The following is a 12,830-nucleotide window of genomic DNA, read 5'->3' as shown; positions in this document are numbered from 1 at the left end:
AAAAATGAAAGAAATAAAGAAAAACCTTGAAGAAAGCGAAGAAAATGAGAAAGAGAATGAGGATAAACTGGACAGAAAAACAAAAAAAAACGGAATAGCAAAGAAAGAAAAAAAAGGAGAAATTTCGGGAGCAAGAAAATGGAAAAATAAAAAGAGAAAAAGAGAGAAAATGTGACAGAAAAAAGTGAGAGAAAAACTGAAACCGGAAAATGACACAAAAAGAAGAAAAACATGCCTAAAACCAAGGAACAAAACTGACGAAAAACAGAGTAGAACAAAATAAGGTCTTAGGAAAAGGGCGAGTAGCTGGAGCAGAGAGAGAGAGAGATAGAGAGGGAAAAAGAGGTCTTACGTGATATAAAATGAGAACGAAGATGGCAAGATAGGACAGAAAAAAAGAAAAGAAAAGGATTAAGGAAAAGGTAAGACGGAAGAAAAACAGACGTACGGATGAAAAAGGAAACCCGGAGAGCAAAGGGAACATGGAGCCGAAAACAATAAAAGTAACGGAAAAGACGGAAGAATGGGGCATCGAAAACGCAGAACGGAATAGAAAAAGAGTTAGAAAGCAGAAACAACGGAGCCCGGTGCTTAAAAAAGTGAAAAATCGAAGACACAAAATGGCAAAATAAAACAAAAACACGCTCGAAAATGAAGAAAAACGGAAGAAAAATGGCGAAAAACAGAATAAAACTAGGACTAGTGGGTAAAAAAAGAAAAAAAAAATTAAAGCGAAATAGAGGAAAAAAATAAACACGAAACAGGAAAAGCAATTAAGAACAGAAACAAGAAAATCTGAACGGAAAAAGAAGTAAATCTAGAGAGAGGAAAGACAAAAACCATAGAGGAAGCAAGAAAAACGACAAAAAGAGGCCAAACGAGATATAAAAGGAGAAAGATGGGACAAAGATGGGAAAATGGGACAGAGAAAAAAGAAAGGAAAAACAAGAAAAAAATAAACTAAGAAAGAGATGAACGGGCGATAGACAAGAAAACCCGAAGAGCAAAGGGAAAAAGGTAGCCAAAACAGAATAAACGTGACGGAAAAACGGGGCATTAGGAAGCGAAAAAACGGAACAGAAACAGGAGAAAACGAGAAGAGACGCGGAAAAAGAAAAAAACGAAAAACCCCCGAACTAAAAATAAGAAAAATGAGATATAGGAAAGGATGAAAACCGGAAACACGGGACAGAAAAAACGAAAATAAAAGAAAAATAGGAAGAACGACGCAGATGAAGTGAAAAACAGCGCCAATTGGGACCTAAAATGATACAAAAAAGAAAAACAGACCTTAAAACGAGGGAAAATGAAAGAGAAAAGGTGAAAAACAGCATAGAACAAAACCAGGGCTCAAAAAACAAGGCGTGAAATGGGAAAAGAAAAGAAAAGGAAGAGAGGTAGAGGAAGCAGTGGGCAAAAAAAAGAAAACGAATGAGAAAGAAAGAGAGAGGAAGAGAGAGAGAGAGAGAGAGAGAGAGAGAGAGAGAGAGAGAAGAAGTAGAAGAAGAAAAGCCATATTTCCAAGAACACGGTAAAACGAAAGAGAAAAAGACGAACAGGTGATAGAAAGGGAAATCCGGGGAGGGAAGGGAAAAGTGGAGCTAAAACAGAATATACACGACGGGAAAACGGGGCAGCAAAAAGTGATGAAACGGAACAGACGAAGACGAAAAACGAGAAGGAAAAGAATAGATATAAAGTTTTAGAAAAAAAACGAAAACAAGGGAAAAAGAAGGGAGAAAAACGGAAAACGAAAGAGAAAATAACAAAAAACCAGTGAAAAATAGGAGGAAAATCAGAACTAAAAATAAGAAAAATGGGATAGTAAACGATGAAAAAGGCACAATCAAACAGAAAACACGAAACAGAAAAAAACGAAAACGAGAAAAAAGAAAAAATCAGAGAGACTGTGTCCCAGACACAACCGCGTAGCTGGCGTAGAACTACGTTAGGCTGCACAGTGGTCCAAAAGTGGCGAAAAGTGGAGCTTTTTTCCTAGTGTATTTTGCTTTTATTTTATCATTTATGGTCTTCAGCCCTTTTGTTCGTATGAATATCCCCCTTAATCAAAAACTGTCAAAAGTTAGTCATCGCTTACTATGATGAAAATAGAAAAAGAATAACTTTTTTGTGTTAGGAAATATAGACATAGTTTCTTCGACAAAGTTGTAAATATTGTAAAAACAAGCAACTTTGCTGAGGAAATCAAATTTCTATCTTTATCGAGTGCTGAACTATAGGGCATATTCTTTAAAACTTCTTTAAAAATTGGTTTTTCATACTTAGCTTTTGTTAGTTGCATTTTACAAGAATACAATTTCCTAGAAAATTATCGAAGCTCGCAAAATACACATTTTTGCAGAAGACTACAAATCTCTTGGACCTGTACTTGCTAAGTTATCGCATATTCAGCTTTAAATTTCCATAGTTTCACGAGCCCATGGAGTAAAATGGGACAAGTGGATTTATGAAATCAGTACTTCATCTTAAAGCTAAAGTCAAGTACTATAAATTTGGATAAGTTCTGCTAGTCCCCAACCACCCAAATGAGAGTACGGCAAGCATACGTTTTATGTGTTTCGCGCTCGCTCCAGGCTCGATACACGTCCATTCTTTTGTGTTAGTAGACAGATACATGGGTTCTTCGGCAAAGTTATAGAAAATATAAAGGCAAACAAATTTGCTAAAGAAATCACATTTCTATCTCTATCGAGTGCTGAGCTATAGAGCATTTCCTTTAGAAATTCTTCAGGAATTAGTTTTTCATACTTAGCTTAGGTTGGTTGCATTCTACAAGAACAGATGGTTCTAGGCGAGTATTGAAGAACTCAAAATACACGTTGTTTCAGAAGCTTGCAAATCTCTAGGACCTTTCCTTTCAAAGTTATCGCTTTTGACTCGTGAAGTTAAGGAAAAATAAAGCTTAAATAAGCGATTACTTTGCAAGAAGAGGTCCTAGAGATTTGCAACCTTCTGCAAAAACATGTGTTTTGAGTCCTTCAATAACCGTCTAGAACCATATACCCTTGTAAAATGCAACCAACATAAGCTAAGTATGAAAAACAAATTTTCATTTCATTTCATGAATTTGTTTTTCGTTTTAAGTCATTTCAATAGTCTCTTCACGTGAAGAAGCCAAGCCACAACCACAATCTTGATGAATGTTATCGTCGTTAATGCCTAAAAAGTAAGGCTATCACACGAAAAATGTTTGGAAAGACTTAAAAGTTTCAAAATTTTTCATTCTTCCGTGACGCTGGCTTAAATCTCAGATTGACACCTTGCGGAATGACGTAGTTCTATGTCAAAAAGTGATAACAAAACCCAAGACAAAGGTACAAAACAGAAGCTAAAACAAAACAGAAGCAGAACAAAAAGTTTATAAGTCCGACTTGAAAGACTTATAGTCCAGTTCCAAGTCTAGTCCGTATTCTGAAAGGCTTCGTGCCCCACCTTTTGTTTATGTCTGGGCACGCTAGTGGCAATAATCACTAAAAAAATATATTGTAGGTACAGACTGTAAGATGAATCAAACCTAGCATCCACATTTCTATTTCACCGACGTTGCATTTTTAGCAAGTCACACCCGGTTGATCCTGAACAATGGCAAAAGGCTAGGATAGGTCCCATAACCAACGAACGCAACAACGGCGCAGTGTTGGTTGCAATTTTTCTAAAGAAAATCAAAATCCCTCAACCGTAGCAACCGGGAGAACAACCGGTCAGCCAGCGGTCAGAAAAACAGCTTTAGATACGTTGATACACACACACACACACACAGCAAAGCGTAAATTTTACCGAAGCAATAAATTTGGATGACTCGGAGGAATTCACCCAGCAGCGTGCCATACAATGGCCATTATCTCGGCCAGTTGGTCACCACCACCACAGGCCGCTTTTATAAGCGCCCTGCTGGAGAGTCTGCGGCACGGCAAGATTGCGGCTAATTTAACAAGTCCATAAATACGAAGATTAGTGCCGTATAGATTGCCGGTTAGACCGTCTTTTCGTTTTTCCCCATTTTCTTTCTTCTCCGTAAAATCACAGCATTATTAGGACGCTACCGGTTAGAGCTATCTCTCCGGAACCCAAAAGTGTCAAACCTGAAAAATTACCGCTGTTATGTGATATAACAACAACAACAACGACAGCAGGCAACAAGCACAAGAAGGAAAATAACACCACCGAGGGGTTGCTTGATTGCACGGTTCCTCCCGGAAAACTGGATTAGCGCTGCTTTACGCGAGGTAAACAAATAAACATAAACCATTGCCCTGAATCGTTTTCACGCACACGCAGCCTGCTCTGATCTGATTACGGTCACCAATTCTCAAAGTTTTTTTTCCTTCCTCTGGTCTTTCATGTTGTTTTTTCTTGTTTCTGTTTGTTTCCTTTTCCATGCCACCACACACACAGCGGCCGCGCCGGATCAGTATATGGAGGTGTACATTCGTCCCAACGGTAGCACCAGGATCCGCTGTCCCTCGCTCAAGTGCCATCGACCACCATCATTAGCTGCTACCAGCAGAACGGGAGATAAACAAGCGACGGGAAAGGAAATCAATACGTCGTCGTTTAACAATTGTCCCGGATCGGGTGGTTGGAGTCAGCACACGGCGACGACGATGACAACGACGACGATCCAGTGGCCCCCGGAGCAGCAGGACCTACAGTCGCAGTCGCACTCCTCCTACCGTAGCTACTCGCCGGCCTCGACCAGTCCCGGGGATCGCTCGGGGACCGGCACCGCCGGAGACGTCCTAAACGGACGCGAATCAGTGCGGATCAAGAATCCAGCCTTGCGGAAGTAAGTTCTCATCAGCTTTATCTCTGGTACCTGGCCTAAGCTGTGTATTGTTTATCCCAGCCCTGAATTTGATTTCGAATTAGCAGTAGATTTCACCGCCCGCCCTACCGTGTCCCGTGTCTCTGTGGCCACACGCAAAAGTTGCCTTCTGTTGTTTTCCCACGCAGCAGCCGTTGGCAATTTAATTCGGAATTGTTGATCAGGCGGTAAAAGCATGGCCAAGTAGAAGCACGTTTCCATTGTCTGGCGCTTACCCATGATGGGTTTGTTGTCAGCTTTGCCGATTCGGCAATTGTTAATGAATGTCTCTCTAGGGTGAATGTTCGTGGTTTAAACTGTTTTGGATTAAAATGGAACCAATCGAGAAGCTGATAATTAAAGGTAACCATAAATCGTAAATCAAATTTGTAAATCAATACTTGAAAATGATGTTTTAAAATTAAACAATAACGAGGAAAATTTAAAATTTACAATTGAAAAAGTTGGTTACGAAAAAAACTGAAAAACAAACGATAATCGTTAACTGAATATAGTCTATTTATATAAGAGGCTTATGTCTGTATCGAAAACCAGGTCTCTGACACAGGACGTCATTAGAGGCTTATCGGTAGCTAAAACAGGTCCCTGATAGAACGTCATGCTTTTGTAGCAATGGGTGGTATTCTCAGTCACCTCACTGGTCGACTGTTGGACTGCTCGATTGCTCAACTGGTTGACTAGACTGCTCGACTGGACTGATCGATTAGATTGCTCGATTTAACTGCTCGAGTGGACTACTCGACTTAACTATTCGATTCGTCGACTGCTTGACTTACTGCTCGACTCGACTGCTCGATTTAACTGCACGATTGAACTGCTCGACTGGACTGTTCGATTCGACTGCTCGACTGGACTGCTTGACTGGATAGCATGATTCATCTACTCGACTAGACTGCTCGACTGAATTGTTCGATTCGACGCTCGACTGCTCGATTCAACTGCTTGATTACACTGTTCGACTGGACAACTTGACTCAACTGCTCGACTCGACTGCTCGAATGAACATCAAATCGGTGCTCGACTCAACTGGTCAACCCGACTGCTAGACTCACCTGCTTGATTTAAATGTTTGATTCGACAGCTCGACCTAACTGCTCAATTGAACTACTCGACTGAACTGCTCGACTCAACTGTTCGACTTAACTGCTCGACTGAACCACTTGACCCGACTGCTTGACTAAACTGTTCGATTCGAGTGCTCGACTAGACTACTCGATTCAACTGCTCGACCGGACTACTCGACTTAATTGCTCGGTTAAACTGCTCGACTGGACTGCTCGATTTGACTGCTCGACTCAACTGCTTGACTTCTTTTTGGATCAACAGCTCGACTTAACTGCTCGACTCAGCTGCTCAACTGGACTACTCGACTAAACTGCTCGACTCAACTGCTCGACTGAACTAGTCGACTCGACTTCTCGAATGAACTGCTCGATTCGACCACTCGCTTCAACTGCTCGACCGGACTGCTTGACTGAACAGCTTGATTTAACTGTTCGACTGGGCTGCTCGATTTGCGATTTGATTGCTCGACTTGACTATTCGACTCGACTGCTCGACCCAACTGCTTGGCTCGATTGCTTGATTCGACTGCTCGACTCGCGTGCTCAGCTCCATTGCTTGTCGCGATATCATATGGTCGGTGTTAAATCAGACCGGACCAAGTCGCAAAACTTTAAAAAATGAGTTAATGATAGCAAACGATCAAGAATTGTCTAATGTTGCAAACAGCCAGAGCTGGAAGATGATTTCGAATGCAGCAAACTTGAATGAACTTTGAATGCGTTTTTCTCGAGGTCAGAATTTAAAAATTTTAGTTTAAAAACAAAAAAACAAAAATTAGAAAGAGCATATTATTTATTAAAAACAAATGTTGGAAGCTGAAAACAAAAAAAATTAAATATGGAGCCGAAATATAGAAAGCTATGAATTAACACTTACCATGAGGGAAATTTTAAAATCAAGCGTTGAAAACCTGAAATTGCCAAAATTAGATACCGTTAATGAATTGAAAATACAAAAAAAAACAAAAACAAAACGAAAATAGAATGCGAAATTGAAAAAAAAAACAAATAGAAGATTGTAAATAAAACAAACTAGTAATTTAGAAAATGATGACTAAAGATTAGAGCATGAAACACTGAATCGAAGTCATAAAATGAAAAGTCGATAAGATTGACAATATGAATTTGAAATTGTTAGCCTCCGTGCTTTAAACAGTTCGACTTGTCGGCTCCTCATCTTTTAGGTTTATCAATTTTTCAACTCTGCGAAACTTTTCGACCTTAAACTTTTTGCATTTAGGCTTTTTGACTTTTCGATTTCCCTACTTTTCGACTTCAACTGTTCGAACTTTTCGACCTTTCCGACTCTTCAATTGTTTAACCTTTCGACTGTACGATTTTTCTACTCCTCGACTTTTTAATTTCACAATTTTTCTGTTTGTCGACTGATCATCCTTTCGACTTTAGACTTTTCAACTTTTAGCCTTTTAGCCTGAGACGAGACGTGCCCAAGTAACACACAAAACAAGTTAGAAAATAATCTTCATGGAAAGTAGTCGTTTAAGAGTACTATAAACGTACTTTGAAAACATGTGTCGTTATTATTAAGGTTTTGAAATGTTTTGTGATAACATGAATTTATTTGACAGCTCATATCAAATGAATAATGTTTGTTTTTGTCAACATGTCAATGTGAAGTTTTTATTATGTCTCCATTACTAAATTTAAACTACTGGAAGAACAAGTTGTAGCTTATGCTATAATAACGTTTTAAAATGGTATGAAATAACCTGATACATACTTCTTTCAATTGTTGTTTCATTAGACTTTAATTTTTTGCGCTTTTCTGGTAATAGAGAAGTTCTGATGTATGTAATGTTATACTATTCTATAACAAGCTGTGTTGCTTGGGTGTCGACTCGTAGCAGATTTTTAGACCATTTTAGACCATCCGCTGATTAGCCGAATTAGACTGCTTTGCGAGTATGAAAAAACACAAACATCCAGCAGTGTTGCCAAGCACAACATATTCATAAGGCAATGTGTGAAAAGAAGATAAAGAAGCCAGTTGTCACGTCTCGTCTCAGGCCTTTTCGACTTTTGACTTTTAGAAATTTCGGCTTTTCGACTTTCCAACTTGCCGACTTATCGCCATTTTCACTTTGGACTTTTTGATTTTTCGGCTTGTCGATTTCCCAACTTTTAAACTTTCCGATTTCTCAACTTTTCGGCCTTTCGACTTTTCGGTTTTTCGACTTTTATGTTTTCCAGTCTCTCGATAACTCGATTTTTCGACTCTTCGGCTGTTAAACCTTTCGTCTTTTTCTACGTTTTTCTACTTCTACTTCTCGACTACCCGATTTTCCTGCTTTTCAACTTGCTAACTTCTTAATTCTACGAGTTTTCGACTTTTTAGCGTTTCGATTTTCAGACATTTTGAGTTTTTGACTCTTGGTTTTTCGACTTCCTGATTTTTTTTTAAATTTTTAGCTTTTTATGTTTTTGACCGTTTGACTCTTCGAAATGTATTTTTCGACTGTTAAACTTTTCGACTTCTCAAATTGCCTGGTTTTTCGATTTTTATAGTTCGTGCCATTTCGATTTCCTCATTCACTTTTCGACTTGTTGGCTAGTCAACCTTTCGACTTTTTATTTTTTCGGCTTTTTTACTTCGCCCTAGCGGCCTAACAAGCCAGTCAACTATGGGCCAGAAATTAAAATTTCGGGACAATTGTCTCAGCATGTCTCAGCTCAATGTGGTCTTCGACAACTTTTTTAATAAAAAATTGATGCATATTTTGAAGGGGTCGTCCTATATTTAAGCGTTACTTAAGCAACAATTTAAGTAATAACTTTTTGAGTAAACTTTTTTTTACCTTTTTGATTTCAAAATATTAAAGATAAACCAATTTCAAGTAATTTTTGTGAAGATATCAAACTTCTACCTTTTACCCATTTTCAGCAATAGACCTTTGTTTATAAACGACCCCTCAAATCACATTTCTTCTTGTAACATGTTTATTTCAACAGACAGCTCAATGTGATGTTCTAGAGAATATTTTGCACATAAAAGAGGAATATTTTTGCTGAAGACTGTTTTGCTTTATATGCATTAATTAATAAGATATAACTGATTTTAGGTTAAAAACCGTCTGATGAAAAATCCGAATATCTTAGCCATCTGCAAGTATCTGCAATTAGTTTGCATATCAATTTTTAAATGCTCTTTTTTAACACATCATTATATTTCGTAACCGGTAAGAGATAGATAGTTACTTTATTCAGCAAAGTTGCTTATTTTAGTATTTTCTGCAACTTTTGGAGAAAAAAAACTTTTTTTTTAATTATTTAAGAAATCAAAAGTTTGCATCACCCTAATAGGTGAATTCATGGTCACCCTAATAGTGCAGGAAGATGCGCTATATTTTATTATTTTACTTCTCCGAAGACACCACCCTTGAAAAAGTACACATTTTTCATCAAATGGTCTTTAGCCTAAAAACAGTTATATCTTATTAATTAATACAGAAAAAGCGAAACAGTCTCCAGCAAAAATATTCCTCTTTAATGTGCAAAATGTTGTCTAGAACATCACATTGAGCTGTCTGTTGAAACAAATATGTTACAAGAAGAAATGTGATTTGAGGGGTCGTTTATAAACAAAGGTCTATTGCTAAAAATGGGTAAAAGGTAGAAGTTTGTTATCTTCAGAAAAAATGCTTGAAATTGATTTATCTTTAATATTCTGAAACCAAAAAGGTGAAAAAAATTTACTCAAAAAGTTATTACTTAAATTGTTGTTAAAGTAACACGTAAATATTGGACGACCCCTTCAAAAGATGCATCATTTTTTCATTCAAAAAGTTGCCGAAGACTACATTGAGCTAAGACACGCCGTTTAACCGCAAATATATTTGTCCCGAAATTTCAATTTCTGGCCCATAGTGCAGTCGTCGTATGTTCGAATCTCGACGAAGCGGTGCCGCTACAGAGTTAATAGGATCTTTGCACTAGCCCCGTAATTTTCCTGTACTCCCATAACCGGCTGCGAAGGCTGTCGATAAAGAAGGGTCAAGTTCTGAAGGACGTTTATACCCATGGCTTTGCTTTTTACTTCTCAACTTTCCGATTTCCCAATTAGTCGACTCGTTGGTTTGTCAATCTTTCAACTTCTCAACTTTTCAACTTTTGAGCTTCTCAATTCTTTGACTTTTAGACTTTTTAGTGCTTCGACTCTTAGTTTTCGGCTCTTCGAATTTTAAAATTTGTCAGCTTTTGGATTTCCCGACCTATCGTATTTTCGGTTTTTCGAATTTATAACTTTTCCACTTGTTGACTTTTTGATTGTTCCTCTACTCGGTTTTACGGCTGTTCTACTTTTTTAAAATTTTCAACTTTACGATTTAGGGGTCAGTTCCGGTGTAGTGGTTATGCGACATTTTGACTTTTCAACTCTTCGACTTTTCAATCATTGGAATTTTCGATTTTTTTTTTACTTTTTCCAACTGTTGGCTTTCGGGCTTCTCAACATATCCGGTTTTCGACTTTACGACTCTTCGACTGTTCGGCTTGTCATCAACCTTTCGACTCTAGACTTTCAGACCTTTCGGCTTCTCGATTCGTTGACTTCAAACTTTCGAGTGGTTTGTTTTTTGAACGTTCGATTTTTCCACTATACGATTACCCACCTTTTCGATTTACCGACTCGTTCTGCTTTTGACTACTCGACCTTTCGACTTTAAATTCTATGATTTTTCAACTTTTAGATATTATGAATTTTCGGCTTTCGACTTTCTTGTTATCCAAATTTTCGGTTTTCGGCTTTTCGTCATTTCGACTATTTGAACTTTTCCATTTTTCGACTATTTGGCTGTTAGGCTTTCGATGTTTGACTTTTCGACTGACTTCAAATTTCACTTATGGTTGGAGCTGGAGGGGTTATCCAAAGCAGAATAGAAAAGAGGAGTGCCAAAAACTAACAAGATTTTGTGCAATCATTACGTACGAGACTATACAGCACTGTGTTCTAGGTAATTCAAGCGAGCCACGTGTTTAACTCAAAACACATTCACACAGCAAATCAGCTCTAGTTCGAATGTCCTAGAGCCACCCCGAAATGGAAGCGTGTCTATCTTTTTTGTTTTTCCTACGTGCCTCGTTTTCTGATATATATATTTTTTTCCGAGTTGAACTTGAACAGTGTGAAATTCTATTCCGAACAGTGTGTACTTTCCTTTTTTTTGGTTTTTGTTTTCATAGTTTCGCTTTCAGAGATAAAACTTTATGTGTTGGCAATTTACCCGGGGAACCCCGGTCTGTTTGTCTTGCCACGGTGCGTTCGTATTTCATCCAACGAAACTTCAGCTCTTGGAACCTTGGAATCAGCCTATCATAATCAATGCTCTCCGTAACGAACGAATGACGACAATTGGCTGACTGTTGGTTTGGTTGCTGGCTTCGAAAAAAAAATCAACCGGCACAGCAGACAGAACTAATCTTATTTATCTTGTTTGGAAGGTTGTTACTACAAGTATGAAATAAAATGGTGAAAATATTCTAGGAAACATCCTCGCAGTATCCACCGAACCTGACGGCAGCTGCTTGTGTGCTTGCTTTGCTATCACTTTTATGTACTTCCTGCTCTTTCCTTATGACGCGTAGTAAATCCGGCACCGAAGCGAAGCCTGATGAGGTGGAAAATCGTAACTCGTTTTTCGGTACCTACCGTGTGTAGCTATTCGGGATGATTTGATCCGAACCGGTTAGGTGTTCAACTTCTGTGCTGGGATTGCATGTCCAAGCAAGCAAGCAAGCAAGCTAGCAGTGAATCGAATCCACTTAAGTGGTGCTTTGGTCGACTTGACGGCTGTCGGTCGGTTGAGTGGACGATTCTCCGAAAGGTGTATGTTTGATGTGCTGCCTGGAAGCATTCCCAATAATGGCACCGAAAAAAGGACGAAAAATCGATGCTTCATGTTTCAAAATTGAGCTGGTTTAATGCGCTGGATGCGTAAAACTTTAGTACAGTTAATAACTGGCTTCAAATCCTAGTATTATCACTAGCACAGACAAATCCCCAGTACCAACGATCATTGTAATCAACAGCAACAAAATGAATGATCAATTAAATTAAGTATAATTTTCCACAACGCTTGATTACTTTTCGAGTTATGAGGAAATTTGTATCTCATTTTTATGGAAGCCTTCCCTCTTAAAGGATGGAGGGGTTCTAATTCACCAGAGAAAAAATTCTTGCCTTCGAAGATCCCCCCGCTTGCCAAATTTGTTTCGAGTTGCTTGAATAGTTCTCGAGTTATGCAGAAATTTGTGTTTCATTTGTATGGGAGCCCCCACCAGGGGCGGACTGGCCCACCGGGCAACCGGGCAAATGCCCGGTGGGCCCCAGTAAAAATTTCGTTGTTACACAAAATGAGAATTTCCAAAATTTTTATTTCAGTTAAACTCTTTCTACGACTCACGAATGTTCAATTCCTGGGGCCCCATGATTCATGAAATCAACCAATTTGATGATTGAAAATTCAGCTTCAAATGGGACTGTTGGGGCCCCGAACTTTAAACCAAAATTTCTATTTCAATTAAACTTTTTCTATGACTCACGAATGTTCCATTGTTGGGGCCCCATGATTCATGAAATCAACCGATTTGATGATTGAAAATTCAGCTTCAAATGGGACTGTTGGGGCCCCGAACTTTATCCCAAAATTTCTCTTTCAATTTAACTTTTTCTATGACTCACGAATGTTTGATTGCTGGGCCCCATGATTTATGAAATCATTTAAGTTGAGCTGTTGGGGTCCAAGCTCCGAAAATATTACCAGCTTCAATTCTGAGTATTTAAAAGTAGAATTAGTATTTCATCCGCAGTTATTTGACTACTTATAAATATTGAACTGTAGGCTTAAGCTCCATACTCAGTTTACTTCAGTGGCGACGGTCCGTTATTGATCCTGCGTCGAATG

General features: G+C 38.5%; 1 protein-coding gene across 1 annotated transcript in view; it reads left to right on the top strand.

Annotated features, from left to right (window-relative positions):
* Nucleotides 1-12,830, top strand: part of LOC128732412 (cholecystokinin receptor type A-like) — a 125,741-nt gene that overhangs the window by 96,288 nt on the left and 16,623 nt on the right. Inside the window, exon 4 of the mRNA XM_053825659.1 lies at nucleotides 4,417-4,807. Within this exon, the coding sequence (XP_053681634.1) occupies nucleotides 4,417-4,807 (391 nt within the window). The remainder of the gene's footprint in view (nucleotides 1-4,416; nucleotides 4,808-12,830) is intronic.

Source organism: Sabethes cyaneus, chromosome 1 (genome assembly GCF_943734655.1).
Source record: "Sabethes cyaneus chromosome 1, idSabCyanKW18_F2, whole genome shotgun sequence".
In the NCBI taxonomy this organism is placed as follows: Eukaryota; Metazoa; Arthropoda; class Insecta; order Diptera; family Culicidae; genus Sabethes; species Sabethes cyaneus.
This window is presented reverse-complemented; position numbering and strand designations above follow the sequence as displayed.